This window comes from Chroicocephalus ridibundus, chromosome 16 (assembly GCF_963924245.1).
Source record: "Chroicocephalus ridibundus chromosome 16, bChrRid1.1, whole genome shotgun sequence".
Taxonomy (NCBI): domain Eukaryota; kingdom Metazoa; phylum Chordata; class Aves; order Charadriiformes; family Laridae; genus Chroicocephalus; species Chroicocephalus ridibundus.
Window position 1 is genome coordinate 10,617,618 of NC_086299.1, and position 12,071 is coordinate 10,629,688.

General features: G+C 49.7%; 1 protein-coding gene across 3 annotated transcripts; it reads left to right on the forward strand.

Annotated features, from left to right (window-relative positions):
• Positions 1-446: 446 nt before the first annotated feature.
• YBX1 (Y-box binding protein 1) lies at positions 447-11,167 on the forward strand. 3 transcript variants are annotated; one of them, XM_063353710.1, is made up of 8 exons: positions 447-775; positions 1,115-1,178; positions 5,264-5,297; positions 7,584-7,673; positions 7,895-8,197; positions 8,604-8,686; positions 8,781-9,058; positions 10,788-11,167. In XM_063353710.1, the coding sequence occupies exons 1-7, from the start codon at positions 619-621 to the stop codon at positions 9,025-9,027; spliced, it is 978 nt and encodes a 325-aa protein (XP_063209780.1). In that variant the 5' UTR covers positions 447-618; the 3' UTR covers positions 9,028-9,058; positions 10,788-11,167. The 3 variants fall into 3 exon arrangements, with proteins under 3 accessions (XP_063209780.1, XP_063209781.1, XP_063209782.1); XM_063353711.1 differs by having other exon boundaries at positions 10,793-11,167; XM_063353712.1 differs by having other exon boundaries at positions 448-775; positions 8,793-9,058.
• Positions 11,168-12,071: the final 904 nt, after the last annotated feature.

The window sequence follows — 12,071 nt, forward strand, 5'->3', positions numbered from 1 at the left end:
AGCGGGTCGGGGGCGGCCGCTCGGCCAGGGTGAAGGGGACGGGAGGGACCGGGCGGGAGCTATCGGGGCGGAGGGGGACGGGAGGGACCGGGGGGGTATCGGGGGCTGCCGGGGCGGGAGGCACCGGGCGCCGCCGCCGCCGCCGCCACATGGTCGCGCGCACTTCCCCGGTGGGGCCCGTTGGAGGCGGGAGCGGCGCCAGCGGCCAATCAGAGCGCGGGGGCGGGGATTCCGGGTAGGCCGGTAAGAAAAGCGAGCCTGGCAGCCGCGGGCGGAGCAGCCAATGGGCGCGCGTTCCTGGGGAAAAGCAGGTACCACCGCCAATAGGCCTTCGGCGAGGGGAGGTGGCCGGGAGGGGAAGAACCAATGGGCTCGCTGGCCGCTTAACGGACGGCCCGAACGGCTAATAGCGTCGCGCGCGGGCGGGGCGCGCGGGGTGGCTAGCCGGTACGGGCCGCCATTGTGGCCAGTTCGATCGGTATCGGGAGCGGAGAGCGGAGCTCAGCGAGCCCGGAGCAGGGAGCAGCCCCCCCACGGCCGGCCTCAGTCACCATCACACCGCGGGAGGCGGCGCAAACAGCCAGTCACCACCACCGTCCGCACCGAACAGCCGCCGCCATGAGCAGCGAGGCCGAGACCCAGCCGCCCGCCGCCCCCGTCCCCGCGGCGGCCCCCGCCGCCCCCGCCGACTCTAAGCCTAACGGCGGGACCGGGAACGGGGGCAGCGGCCTGGCCTCGGCGGCGCCTCCCGCCGGCGGGGACAAGAAGGTCATCGGTGAGGGAACGGGGGGGGGTTCGGCGGCGGTTGGGAAGCCCCGGCGGCGCGATTCCCCCCCCCCCCCCCCCGCTTCCCCCCGCGCCATGGCTGAGGGGCGGCGCGAGCCCCCCCTCAGTGAGGGGCGGCGCGCGCGCGGCCGTTGGGCGCTCCCCCCCCCCTCCCCTCCCTCCCGCGCGCGCCGCCGGGCCCCGCGTGTCGGCGGGTGGGGGCGGGGCGGCTCAAAATGTCCGCCACGCGGGGGCCTTTGTGTGCGCCGCCCCGCCACGTGCCGCCTGACGCCCGCGCCTCTCTCTTCTCCCCCCCCCTCCACCTCCTCTTCGCCCCCCCACCCCCCAGCAACGAAGGTTTTGGGAACAGTGAAATGGTTCAACGTGAGGAACGGTTACGGCTTCATCAACAGGTGAGGGGGCGGCGCGGAGGGGGGGGGAGGTGGGGGGGATGTCGGGCCGCGCAGACGTTGGACCCGAGTTCAAGTGCGCTCCTGGGCCACGCGTGCTGCCCGGAGCGGGGCTGGGGGGGGGGGGGCGCGTCTGCCTTCGCCACCTCTGTCACCCTGCTTGGTCAGCCTGCCAAGATGCGTCCTGCCCCCGCCAGCATCTCCTGCCCCCTCGGGTTTTGTCGGGTTGGCTTTTTGCGCTTGGGGCCCGCAACAGAGGCCGTGGACCTGTTGGAGCGGGGCCAGAGGAGGCCCAGGAAATGCTGGGAGGGCTGGAACCCCTCTGCTGTGGGGACAGGCTGAGAGAGGTGGGGGGTGTTCAGCTTGGAGAAGAGAAGGCTCCGGGGAGACCTTAGAGCCCCTTCCAGTCCCTAAAAGGCGCTCCAGGAAAGGTGGGGAGGGACTCTGGAGCAGGGAGGGGAGCAATAGGATGGGAGGGGTAACGGTTTTAAACTGCAAGAGGGGAGACTTACATGACATACGAGGAAGGAATTCTTTGCTGTGAGGGTGGTGGGCCCCTGGCCCAGGTTGCCCAGAGAAGCTGTGGCTGCCCCATCCCTGGAGGGGTTCAAGGCCAGGTTGGACGGGGCTTGGAGCAACCTGGGCTGGTGGGAGGTGTCCCTGCCCAGGGCAGGGGGTGGCACTGGGTAGGCTTTAAGGTCCCTTCTAACCCAAACCATTCTATGAATTTTGGCCTTGCTCTCAGTGAATTTATTTTCATGGTGATACTAATTACATTAAGATTATTTTTTTAATGATTGTTTAGGTTTTCGGCTTTCTTTTTCCTGTTAAGGGTATAAAAGTCTGCTGTGTGTTAGCACACACAAAATATTTGTTTAAACCCCTGCATGAGGTTCAGTCATGTCAATGCAAGCAGAGATGGCTTTGAGCACTTGGTAGTTAAAAGTATGCTCTCTTGAGGAACCCCTGAATGTACAGGGAAATGATCAAAATTCAGATTTCTTTTATATTGCAAGACTGACATGTTTAAAGGGGTGTCAAGAAATAAGTGCCTAGAAGATTCTTTTTATGACTAATCGATTTTAAAGAAAAATTCGAACACTTAAGAGTTGTGTAAATACTTAAAATAGGCATATCAGGGACGTTATCTGGTAGTGGAGGAGTCCTGGAATTGCTCGGCAAACCAGTTCTGGAAAAATGGTTCATCAGTTCCGGGGGTCTCCCCGTGGGTTATTTTGCAGAGACCATATTCCAAAGAACTGTTCCCCTTAAACACCGTGTACCTCAAACCCACAGTTCCAGAATTTGACAGAAGACTTGGGAACTCTTGTTCAGGGAAGCAAGCCTAGATAGTGATGCTTTTATTGGGTCTTTTATTTAGGTTTGTTTTAAATATTGCATTTTTTTTAAACTGTCTGTTACCTTATGACCCAGTTGTTATTGTCTGCCAAGCTCCTTAATTGGTTTTGTGCCTGCGACTGTAAAAACTTGACTCTGAGTCTGCCCAGTTTGCATTCTTCATGTAGGTTTTAATGTGAAATGTCGTATAGTTGTCAGTGCTGTAAGCTTTAGCGTCTTTGGCTTTTGTAAACGCGTATAAACTCATAGGCCACAAACTCTACCTCTAGGGAAGGCTTTTTTCCTGTTTCCCTCAGTAGTGGAAATGCTCAGTGATGTGAGTCAAGCAAGGAAGCAACAGCAGCTAGTTAAGACATCCGAATGGCTTCCCCAGTCATTAATTTGGCAGCTGTTTAATCCCTGAGGTTGCCATTTTTAATGAGAAACCCAGCGTGATCTCGTGTTATCAAGAGATTAGAGCCGCAGCCTGAGAACGGGACTGGAGGACATTTCCTCAACTCTGGAATCTATCTGGCTTGTTGCGAGGGGAACTTTGCGGGAGCTGCTGCCCTTGCTTGTCTTTGCTTCAGCCACGTCTGCTTGCAGCTAAAATTAGCTTTGGAACTAAAATGTAGCTTTGATGTAGGTGCATGTTAACTTCAGGTATTCCGTGTGTTCTTTTAATGTTAAAAGTGCATTTCTGTTCTGAAATACTAGTTTGAATTCTGAGGATCTGTCAGTTTCTCACAGTTGTCAAAATAGTAAATGAATGTGCAGGCCACTGACTTGGTCCTTTTACCATAATTGGAGCTGCACATCAATATCTGGCTTTGTGTTTAGTGCTCCGCCAGATTTAACAGTGGCTTTTTCTTAATCTGCATGCTTGTCTGATGCCTTTTTTTATTTTAGGTGTTGAGGGGAGAATCATCTGGTGCAAAAATAAGCTAAGGGGCTTGTTAGGCCTTCAGAATGGGGGTTTCTCTTGTACCATTTCAAGTGTTCTTTGAGAAAGTGACGGCTATGACTGTTACACCATCCAAGTGGCAGTGCGCTCGCTGGAAAACACCATCAGGAATCACAGGGCAGGCACTGGGCTTCAAAATTGACCAGCAGATTTTTTTTAACTAACCATGTATACACCTTGAACTGTATCTGCGTAACTGAGCCGTTCCTTGATCTAAAACTCCAAAGTCCTCTTAAGTGGAAGCTGCATTTTCAAAAGGACTTTAAAAACAAGCATCCTGGTATGGTTGTCCAAAATCAGACTTGGGCAGGAGCAATGCACTTGGCAGAGCACAGATGATGAGCACTTCCTACCACCATTTTTCAGTTGAGAGTGAAGGAATGTGATACGTGTGTTTTAATTTTTTTTTTTTTAACTGAAAACCTGTTACTGGGCTCTCCTGAAGGTTTTCAGCTTTTGGAGCATCAGGTAAGAGATCTTGCATTGCGAAGATGAAAGTATTTAGGCTCAGGCTTTGCAAGGGCTTCTGGATGCTGCATCCTGGGGCCTTGGAGATAAGCTGCCTCATGGTGATGAGACTGGCTCTGCTTTGTTGCCTTTTGACTACCTTTTTCCAGTAACCTTTGAGGCTTGTAGGCATCAATTCCATGAGGGAACAAGGTGACTTATTTTTACTGGTGCTGACAAAATAGCCATAGCTTGGATTGAGTTTTTGAAAAAGTCTTAATTGTCATCCTCCTGTTTTAAAGGCAGTGGTGGGGAACACCTGGCTTTATCTTAAAAAAAAATAAAAAACCCAACAAATTCTGGATTCTGTCTACTGTAGCTGTAAGCTCTCCAATTTTGAGCGCATTTTAACACAAGCTTGCTTTACAATGTCTTTAACCAGTCATTCTAGGAAATAAAAGCTGCTTTGCTATTGATTCAAACCGTTCCACAGACTAATGAAACTAATACCGCAGAGAGGTTCAGTTGGTACGATGCGAGCTTGAATGTATGGCTGTAAGTTTGTTATGAGTGGTGGAAGTGGTATGGAGAGTGCTCAAACCAGCGCGGAACCTGTTTCGGCTGTGCCTCTTGATTGCAGAACAGAAACTTTTCTGGCTCGGTACCATGTTGTGGTTGTCCAGCCTCAGTGTGATAACTGTGGAAACTGTATCATGGTCACGCTGAAGGATGCTTTTGGCTCCTTGTTGGTACAGACCTGAGTTGTTCTCTGTTTCTTGTGAGGAGAGAAACCCCAGCTCTTCCCTCTCTGTGCTCACAAATTCAGCTTGACTAACCATACTGCCTTCAGTAGACAGCTAGTGTTGTTACTCCTTAAGTGAAGGAAGCATCGAGGCTGAGAGGATGTGTAACTCTGGAGAGATCTCGCAAGGCCTGAGTGGTGATATCATCACTTCAAAGATTGCGATAGCTGATCTCCCGCACAGAGCACTGCCAGAAATGATGGACTGGTCACTATCAGGTGTTTTTTCTGCTTCGAACATCTCCCTTGGTGGGATGTGAAGGATAGAGGGGAGAGCAGGAGGGAGGAAGAAGGCTTTCACATGTGACTTACTGGGCTCTGAACCTTGCATAGGCCACCTGACAGCCTCTTCACAGCAAGCAGGAAGCTAGTAGGGGACTAGTTGAGAGCAGGTTGAGGAGCAAGGCTGATGCTGGAAGCTAGTTAGTTGTCTTGACAGTTCCCTGTTTTGTACCCACCCCAGGCAACTGAATTTGTAAACTGGGCTAATTTAGTGTGTGTTTCATACATGAATTTCCATTTCCTGTTGTCTTGCAGGAATGACACCAAGGAAGATGTGTTTGTCCATCAGGTAAGACTTCCTTGAAACTGGAACAGGCTACCTCTGAAACTTGCTATGCATGACCTATGTAAGTAAGGTTGAAGCTGTGAAAGAGCCTCACATTTTCCAAGAACTGTTACTTGAACACAAACAACTGTTTCTTGCTACTGGATTGCAGGTAGAGCCTGCTTGTAGCTGGGGGCTTTGCGTATCCCCATCTATCTGTTGTGAGGACGTGAGATACGTGGGGTTGAGCAGGCTGGTACTGTACAGTGGTGAAAATTGCGCTGTCTGCAAGTACGCTCCGTTGACTTGGGGATAACTGTTTGAAGCCCAGTTGAGTTGCCTTGTGGATTCATATAGTCGTTAGTGAGCATATGGAAATAGGGTTAAATGAAAACCTTGCAGCAGGGAGAGAAATTAATTGGGCTGTAATAGGGGTGAAATGCCAGTGAAGAATTTCTTTCTAGGCAAAACTTCTGTAGTATTTATTGCTCCAGGCTTTCAATGAAAACCTGAAAACGTTTTAATAGGTACTTTTTCAATTAAACAGAGATGGTGCACTTAAATATAATTTGTGGGGAGCATGTAAACCTCTGGAAACTAGACCAGAGTGAGACTGCACACCACATCTGTGCCTTATTTCGTGGAGCAGGTTGGCCTTAACTTAGTCCTTCGTGTCTGACTCGTGACTCTCTGTGATCAGCTCTCTGGTTTTTTACCCTGTCTGTCATAGGATCTCTTGTTGTGAAGCAGCCCCCAGAGAGTTCGTAGTGGAGCATGGTTTACTTCTGACATTTAGGAGTCCGTGGATTGTTCTTTTGTTTTGAGTTGGGGATATACTGCTGAAGTTGTAAACAAAGGGAGGAAAAAGTAACCCCTGGAAAGAGTTTTGACTTAAGTTTGATTTGCTAGCTTTCAGCTTCTTGCGTGAGCCATGTCTGAATTGCCTGCTATTAAAATGTAGAGGCATTTATTTATACAAGTTACTCTGTAATGGGCAGTGGAGAAAGGCCAAGTGACTCCACTGTGTTTCGGTGTACCAAGACAGGAATATATACCCTGAAGGAAAGCTTTCCGACTTCATTACTCGGTTTGCAAGTAGGGTAACCTGTAAGTGACCTTGACTTAATGTCAGATTTCAGGACTTGTCATGTAACTACTGTCTGTGTTTCTTAAAGCACAGTTTGGCAGCGATTTGTTTTAGTGTAATAATTTTCATCATAAAACAGTTTTAGGGGTCTAATCTGAAAGAAACCATCTTGGTTTATGAGTTGTAGCTGTGTGTGCTTTTCCCCATCCCTGTTATCAAGCTTGGCTTTCATAAAGAGCTGTTAGACTCAGCTACTGTTGTAATAAGGCTTTCTGTCTTTCCCTAAAGTCGCTGCTTTATAGGCTGAGACTTGTGGGCATGTTTTTCCAAAGATTTTGTTCCATTTTGGGTGAAAAATCCAGTCAAATTTTGTTGCCGGTACTTTTTATGAATTTGTTACACTTGCATTACTGTTCAGTTAGTGTTTGATAAGCAGAATGTGGCTGAGAACGGCGCGTATTAACTCATCTGTCAGAAATCTAATCCACTGCTGAATAGCACGGAAAATTCAGTGTTTTCTGGTAATGTCATGTAACATGCAGATACGGATAGAAAGGCTTGTCTGGTGCTGGCACCTTGGAAGGGCTACTGCTTGGTGTATAATACACAGAGTAGATTTGTGATTAATTGGTAAATGCTGTGGCTGGAGCGATGGTATCGTAAGCCTCAGAGAAGGAAATCTCTTCGTTTCTGGCCGTTGATGTGTTTACGTAGCTTGGGACCTGCAGGCTACTGCATGGCTGCGGTGGTGTGGGGAGTGGTAGAGGGCTGGAAATCTGTGTGTGTGATTGGAAAGGCTTATATATTGGTTTATGTGCTTCAGAGGAATGTATATAAATACTATGGGTGTGTTTAATGCTGGTTCGTTCCCTGGTTAAGTGTACTATGGCCAGTGTGTATTGGTGTGGGGGGGAGGGGGTTGTTTGTTTTCAAACTGCTTTTTCAACTAGCAGGCAGCACATTGACAGACGGTTCCAGTCAATGGTAGAGCCGTTGCACATTTTCAATAGGCCAGAAGTACAGTAATACAGGTAAATTTTATGGCTTCCTGGATTTTCAGTGTTTTAATTGCTTTTTTGGGGAGTACAAGTGTTCCTCCTAAGATATTAAATTCTCAAATTCCTTAATGTTTCTTTTTAAAAAAAAAAAAGTCTTTAGTAGTATGCTAAGTAGTATTCTTATGCTGTGCCTGTAAATGTAATTCTGTGATGTTGTGTTGTTAGACTGCCATAAAGAAGAATAACCCCAGGAAGTACCTCCGCAGCGTAGGAGATGGAGAGACCGTGGAGTTTGATGTGGTTGAAGGAGAAAAGGTAAACACGTCTCTCGGGTGTTAGAGTATGCAGGGAAAACTTGGTCTGCAGGCTTTGGTGTGGTGCCTGTGGTTTGAGTCAATGCCTGATGACATCCAAGGCGATGAATGGGTTTTCATTGCTTTACAATGTGGATGTAAATCGTTGCTCGGTACTAAATTATATTATGTTATAACTGATTTGATGTTGATTGTTTACCTAACGCTATCCCCACTCTTTAGGGTGCGGAGGCAGCTAATGTTACAGGTCCTGGTGGCGTTCCAGTGCAAGGCAGTAAATACGCAGCAGACCGTAACCATTACAGACGATATCCACGTCGTAGGGGTCCTCCACGCAACTACCAGCAAAACTACCAGAATAGTGAGAGTGGGGAAAAGAACGAAGGAGCAGAGAACATCCCAGAAGGTCAAGCCCAGCAACGCCGTCCCTATCGCAGGCGGCGGTACCCACCTTACTATATGCGTAGGCCCTACGGGCGTCGACCACAATATTCCAACCCTCCCGTGCAGGGAGAGATAGTGGAGGTAACGTTTGCTTAAAGCGTGATGGTAAACTGGCTTGATTGCTTTGGAGCAGGGTGATGGGGTGCAGCTTTTTTCCGCTTTTTGTAGATATCTAAGGTGTTTTTGGTAAGGTTTGGCAGTAAGGTGCAATATTGGAGACAGTGTTGATAAGCTGAAGGTCTTCCATTACAGCTTTTAAAAAACAAAGTGTGTTTGGATTTGTGTTAAGTTCCTATATGATTAACTGGTAGAAGCACAAATTCTAATAGCACGTATTCTTGTGCCCCAGGAGCGCTGCCCACCTTGTTGTACGCCTCAGACTCAACCTGACAGCCCCCGTTCAGCCGTCTTCCTCGTGGCGTGACGAGTTGGGCGTTAATAAGCTTTTTCATGTGGCTAAGGTGGTTTGTTGCCTAATGTCTTGCAGGGTGCTGACAGCCAGGGTGCAGGAGATCAAGGCAGACCAGTCAGGCAGAACATGTATCGAGGTTATAGACCACGATTTCGCAGGTATGCTGCAGATCAACTTGGTTTTTTTAACGTTGCCTTTTAGCAACAGAGACAGAACATGGCGATGGTCAGATGCTGCATTGTTAAAGCCTAGCTTGACTTTCAGGGGTCCTCCTCGTCAAAGACAGCCTAGAGAGGATGGGAACGAAGAAGATAAAGAGAACCAAGGGGATGAGACCCAAGGTCAGCAGCCACCTCAACGTCGGTACCGTCGTAACTTCAACTACCGACGCAGACGCCCAGAGAACCCTAAACCACAAGATGGCAAAGAGACGAAGACAGCCGAACCACCAGCTGAGAACACGTCCGCTCCCGAGGCCGAGCAGGGCGGGGCTGAGTAAATACCGGCTTACCATCTCTACCATCATCCGGGTGCGTGTCCGGGGGTGCTCGGGGATATGATTTGATGACTGGCTTTTATTTTCTTTTGATGCTTTCCTTTAATTTCTGCCTTAAAAGGTTTTTGGACCATTCTTGCTCATGCGTGTTGTAACCAAACAGGCCGCACTTGTGAGCGTGGTCGCTAATGTCTGCAGAACCCAACTGTGAGGCTTCGCTGTGCAAGTGCTGATTAATTAGGAGGACTCAGTGACGGGGCCTTAATTTTCATTGATGGAGTCAGGGTCTGGAATGCTGTAACTCTTAATCTTGGCTGTGCCCAGTAGCCCAGGCTTACGGCATCTTTGTCCACCCAGAAACAGTTCCAGCGGTGCTGCTATAGTGACTTGAAAGTAGCTGGAAGAAAGCGGTACTGGGACTTACTCAGTGCTGTGAGTGACTGAGCTTTTGTCGCTTGGTCCTGAAGGGACATTAAGACCTCTGGGCATCAATTTCTAGAAAGTTGGTGCAGAATATGCAGAAGAATCTTGGTAGCAGCTTTTTATCTAAACAAAAAAGCGCTGTAAAAGCTGGTAGAGACGGTCCTTTTCATGGAGCACCCAGGGTGCCTGTGGCTGAAGGCGCAGGTGGGGCTCGCTGCTGGGCAGGGTTGTGGAAAGGTCGGTGTTAAAGTGTTGTTTTTGTTGCAGGGTACAACTGGCTGGGATTTGGCACTGTCTCCTGATGGGCAGTTTTGCTAATTTGGGAATATTTTCACTGCTAGGACTCATACTACTTGTTCTGCTTTTTTTTATTTGGCACCTTCCCTCTCTGTTCTTCCTCTCTCCTTCTCTGTATTTCCCCTCTCACCAGCGTTCGTATCCCATTCCTATTGTGTCTCACTCATCGCTCCTTGCCTGGAGGACAGGCAAACGGAAAGACTCTCAGGCTCTGGCGGGAGCGGTGGGGAACGGTCAGAGGAATGGGCTGAACAGGGAATGCAGGAGCTGGGCATGGAGAGTCACTCGCTGTGGGCAGCAGCCGCAGACCTCACCCGGCTGTGAGAGCTCAGGGACCCGTTCCCTGAGGGTTGGGATGCTGCTGGATTTGTCGTGCGGGTGAATTACTTAAATCTCTTCACGCCTTGCTGCAGTGCCGTCTGTGTGCTTGGTGCAAACCTTTGTTTTATCCTGGTGTTCATCTTAACAGTTTACACAAGCTGGCTGAATTCTTAATATTGTGGGCTTCGGAGAAACACCAAGATGACACTTGGTTGCTTTTTCTGTCTGTCGATAGTACTGGTGAATGTAAATTGTGGTTCCTGTGGTCTGGGCAGTGGCTTACTGAAGCCACGCTGCTCTGTCAGGCACAGGTAGAGATCTGCTCTTCAGCCACCTCCTGAAGATCTTGAGTTGTCCTCATGCCTTCCAGGGCTCAGCTCGGGGTTTGCCCGCTCCGTTTTGCGGAGCCCGACCCGGCAGCTCTGCCGGGAGCCTGGCACAAAACGGAGGCCAGCGCGGGGAGAGGCGTAGATGGGGTTCCTTTGGGGTTTAAATTCCTCTTTCTGGAGCACTTTGTGTTCGTATTGTCTGGAAGATGGTGGGTTTGGTCACTGGAAGTGGGCTGATGGAAGAGCTGTAGTTGATAAGGTTTTTTTCTCTGTGTGTGAACGTTACCTCAGTGAGAACTTGAGAGTTGCCGGAGTCTCGGTGGACCAAACACCCGTCTAACCCTCCAACACCTGCCTGATCATGCCTTTTTTTTTTTTTTCTCTCTTTTTCAGTTTAGTCATCAAAGAAAAGACTTAAGAAATGAAGAAGAAAAGAAAATGAAATTCCAGCAATAAGAAATGAACAAAAGAATTGGAACTGAAGACCTTAAGTGCTTGCTTTTTGCTGTTGACCAGATTACTAGAACTATCTGCATTATCTATGCAGCATGGGGTTTTTATTATTTTTACCTAAAGAAGTCTCCTTTTGGAAACGATAAACACGTTTTTTAAAAGCCTGTTTTTTCTCAATATACCTTTAAAGGTTTTTAAATTGTTTCATATCTGGTCAAGTTGAGATTTTTAAGAACCTCATTTTTAATTTGTATGAAATATACACCTGATTTTTTCAAGTCAAACTGCAAGCATCTGTTAATAAAGGTCTTAAAGAATTACCTTGTGTGCTTGGTTGCTTTAAACCCATTTTGGGATGAAAGGGTTTGAGTTCAGTCTTCCTAAAATGTTTTTTGGAGGGGAAATGACCGGTTTATTTCTTCCGCATACAGGCTGTTGGGGTAAAATGCAAAAAAAAATGGAAGTAAAAAAGAGATTAGAAAGCGCCCGAGTCCCAGTGCAGGTTGTCGGGGCGGGGGGAGGCGGGAGGTGCTTGGTGTCAGCCTGGTGCACTCTTGACTTCTCACAGCCCAGGTGGGATGTCCGCGGCCCAGTCGCTGCTGCGTGGGAAGGGGAACTGGGGGGAAAACCAGGGAAAATGCTGGCTCCTGGCTGGGTTTTGGGATCCAGAGGCTCCAGCAGCAGCAGCAGTGGCCGGGCTGGGCTGGGCTGTGACGCTCCCCGCTGCCCCTGGGGTGCCCAGGCCGCTGCTCAGGTGGTGACAGGCTGCTGCTGTCCCTGCGGTGATGGGACGCGCAGCCCGCTGTCACGCCGGGGTGGGGGAGCTGCAGCGGCGAGAGCCGGGCGGGTGCTGGGGCAGCTCAGCCTCACCCAGCCCCGCAGCTCGCGGTGCCGTGCTCTAATAACACCCGGTATAAATTACCGCTAACGAGTGCGACCGCCGGGTTGTGCGGTGGCAGCTTCGGAGAGCTCTCCCTTCTCAGCACTAACGAGCTCTGTGTCTGTGTCGTACAAATTCTTGCTCTCTTTAATTGTTTTCCTGCGTGCTCAAGTGCCAGCCCTTAAATGCGCAGGGCCGTCAGGTTTTGCTCGCTAAATACCTTCCAACGGGATTCTGGCTGCCCCCGCTCTGGATGCGTGGGCTGCTGTCCCTCGGAGCACGGACACCCTGTGTCCGACAGCAAACGCTCAGTCCTGCCCTTCATTTCTGCCACACAGCTTTAG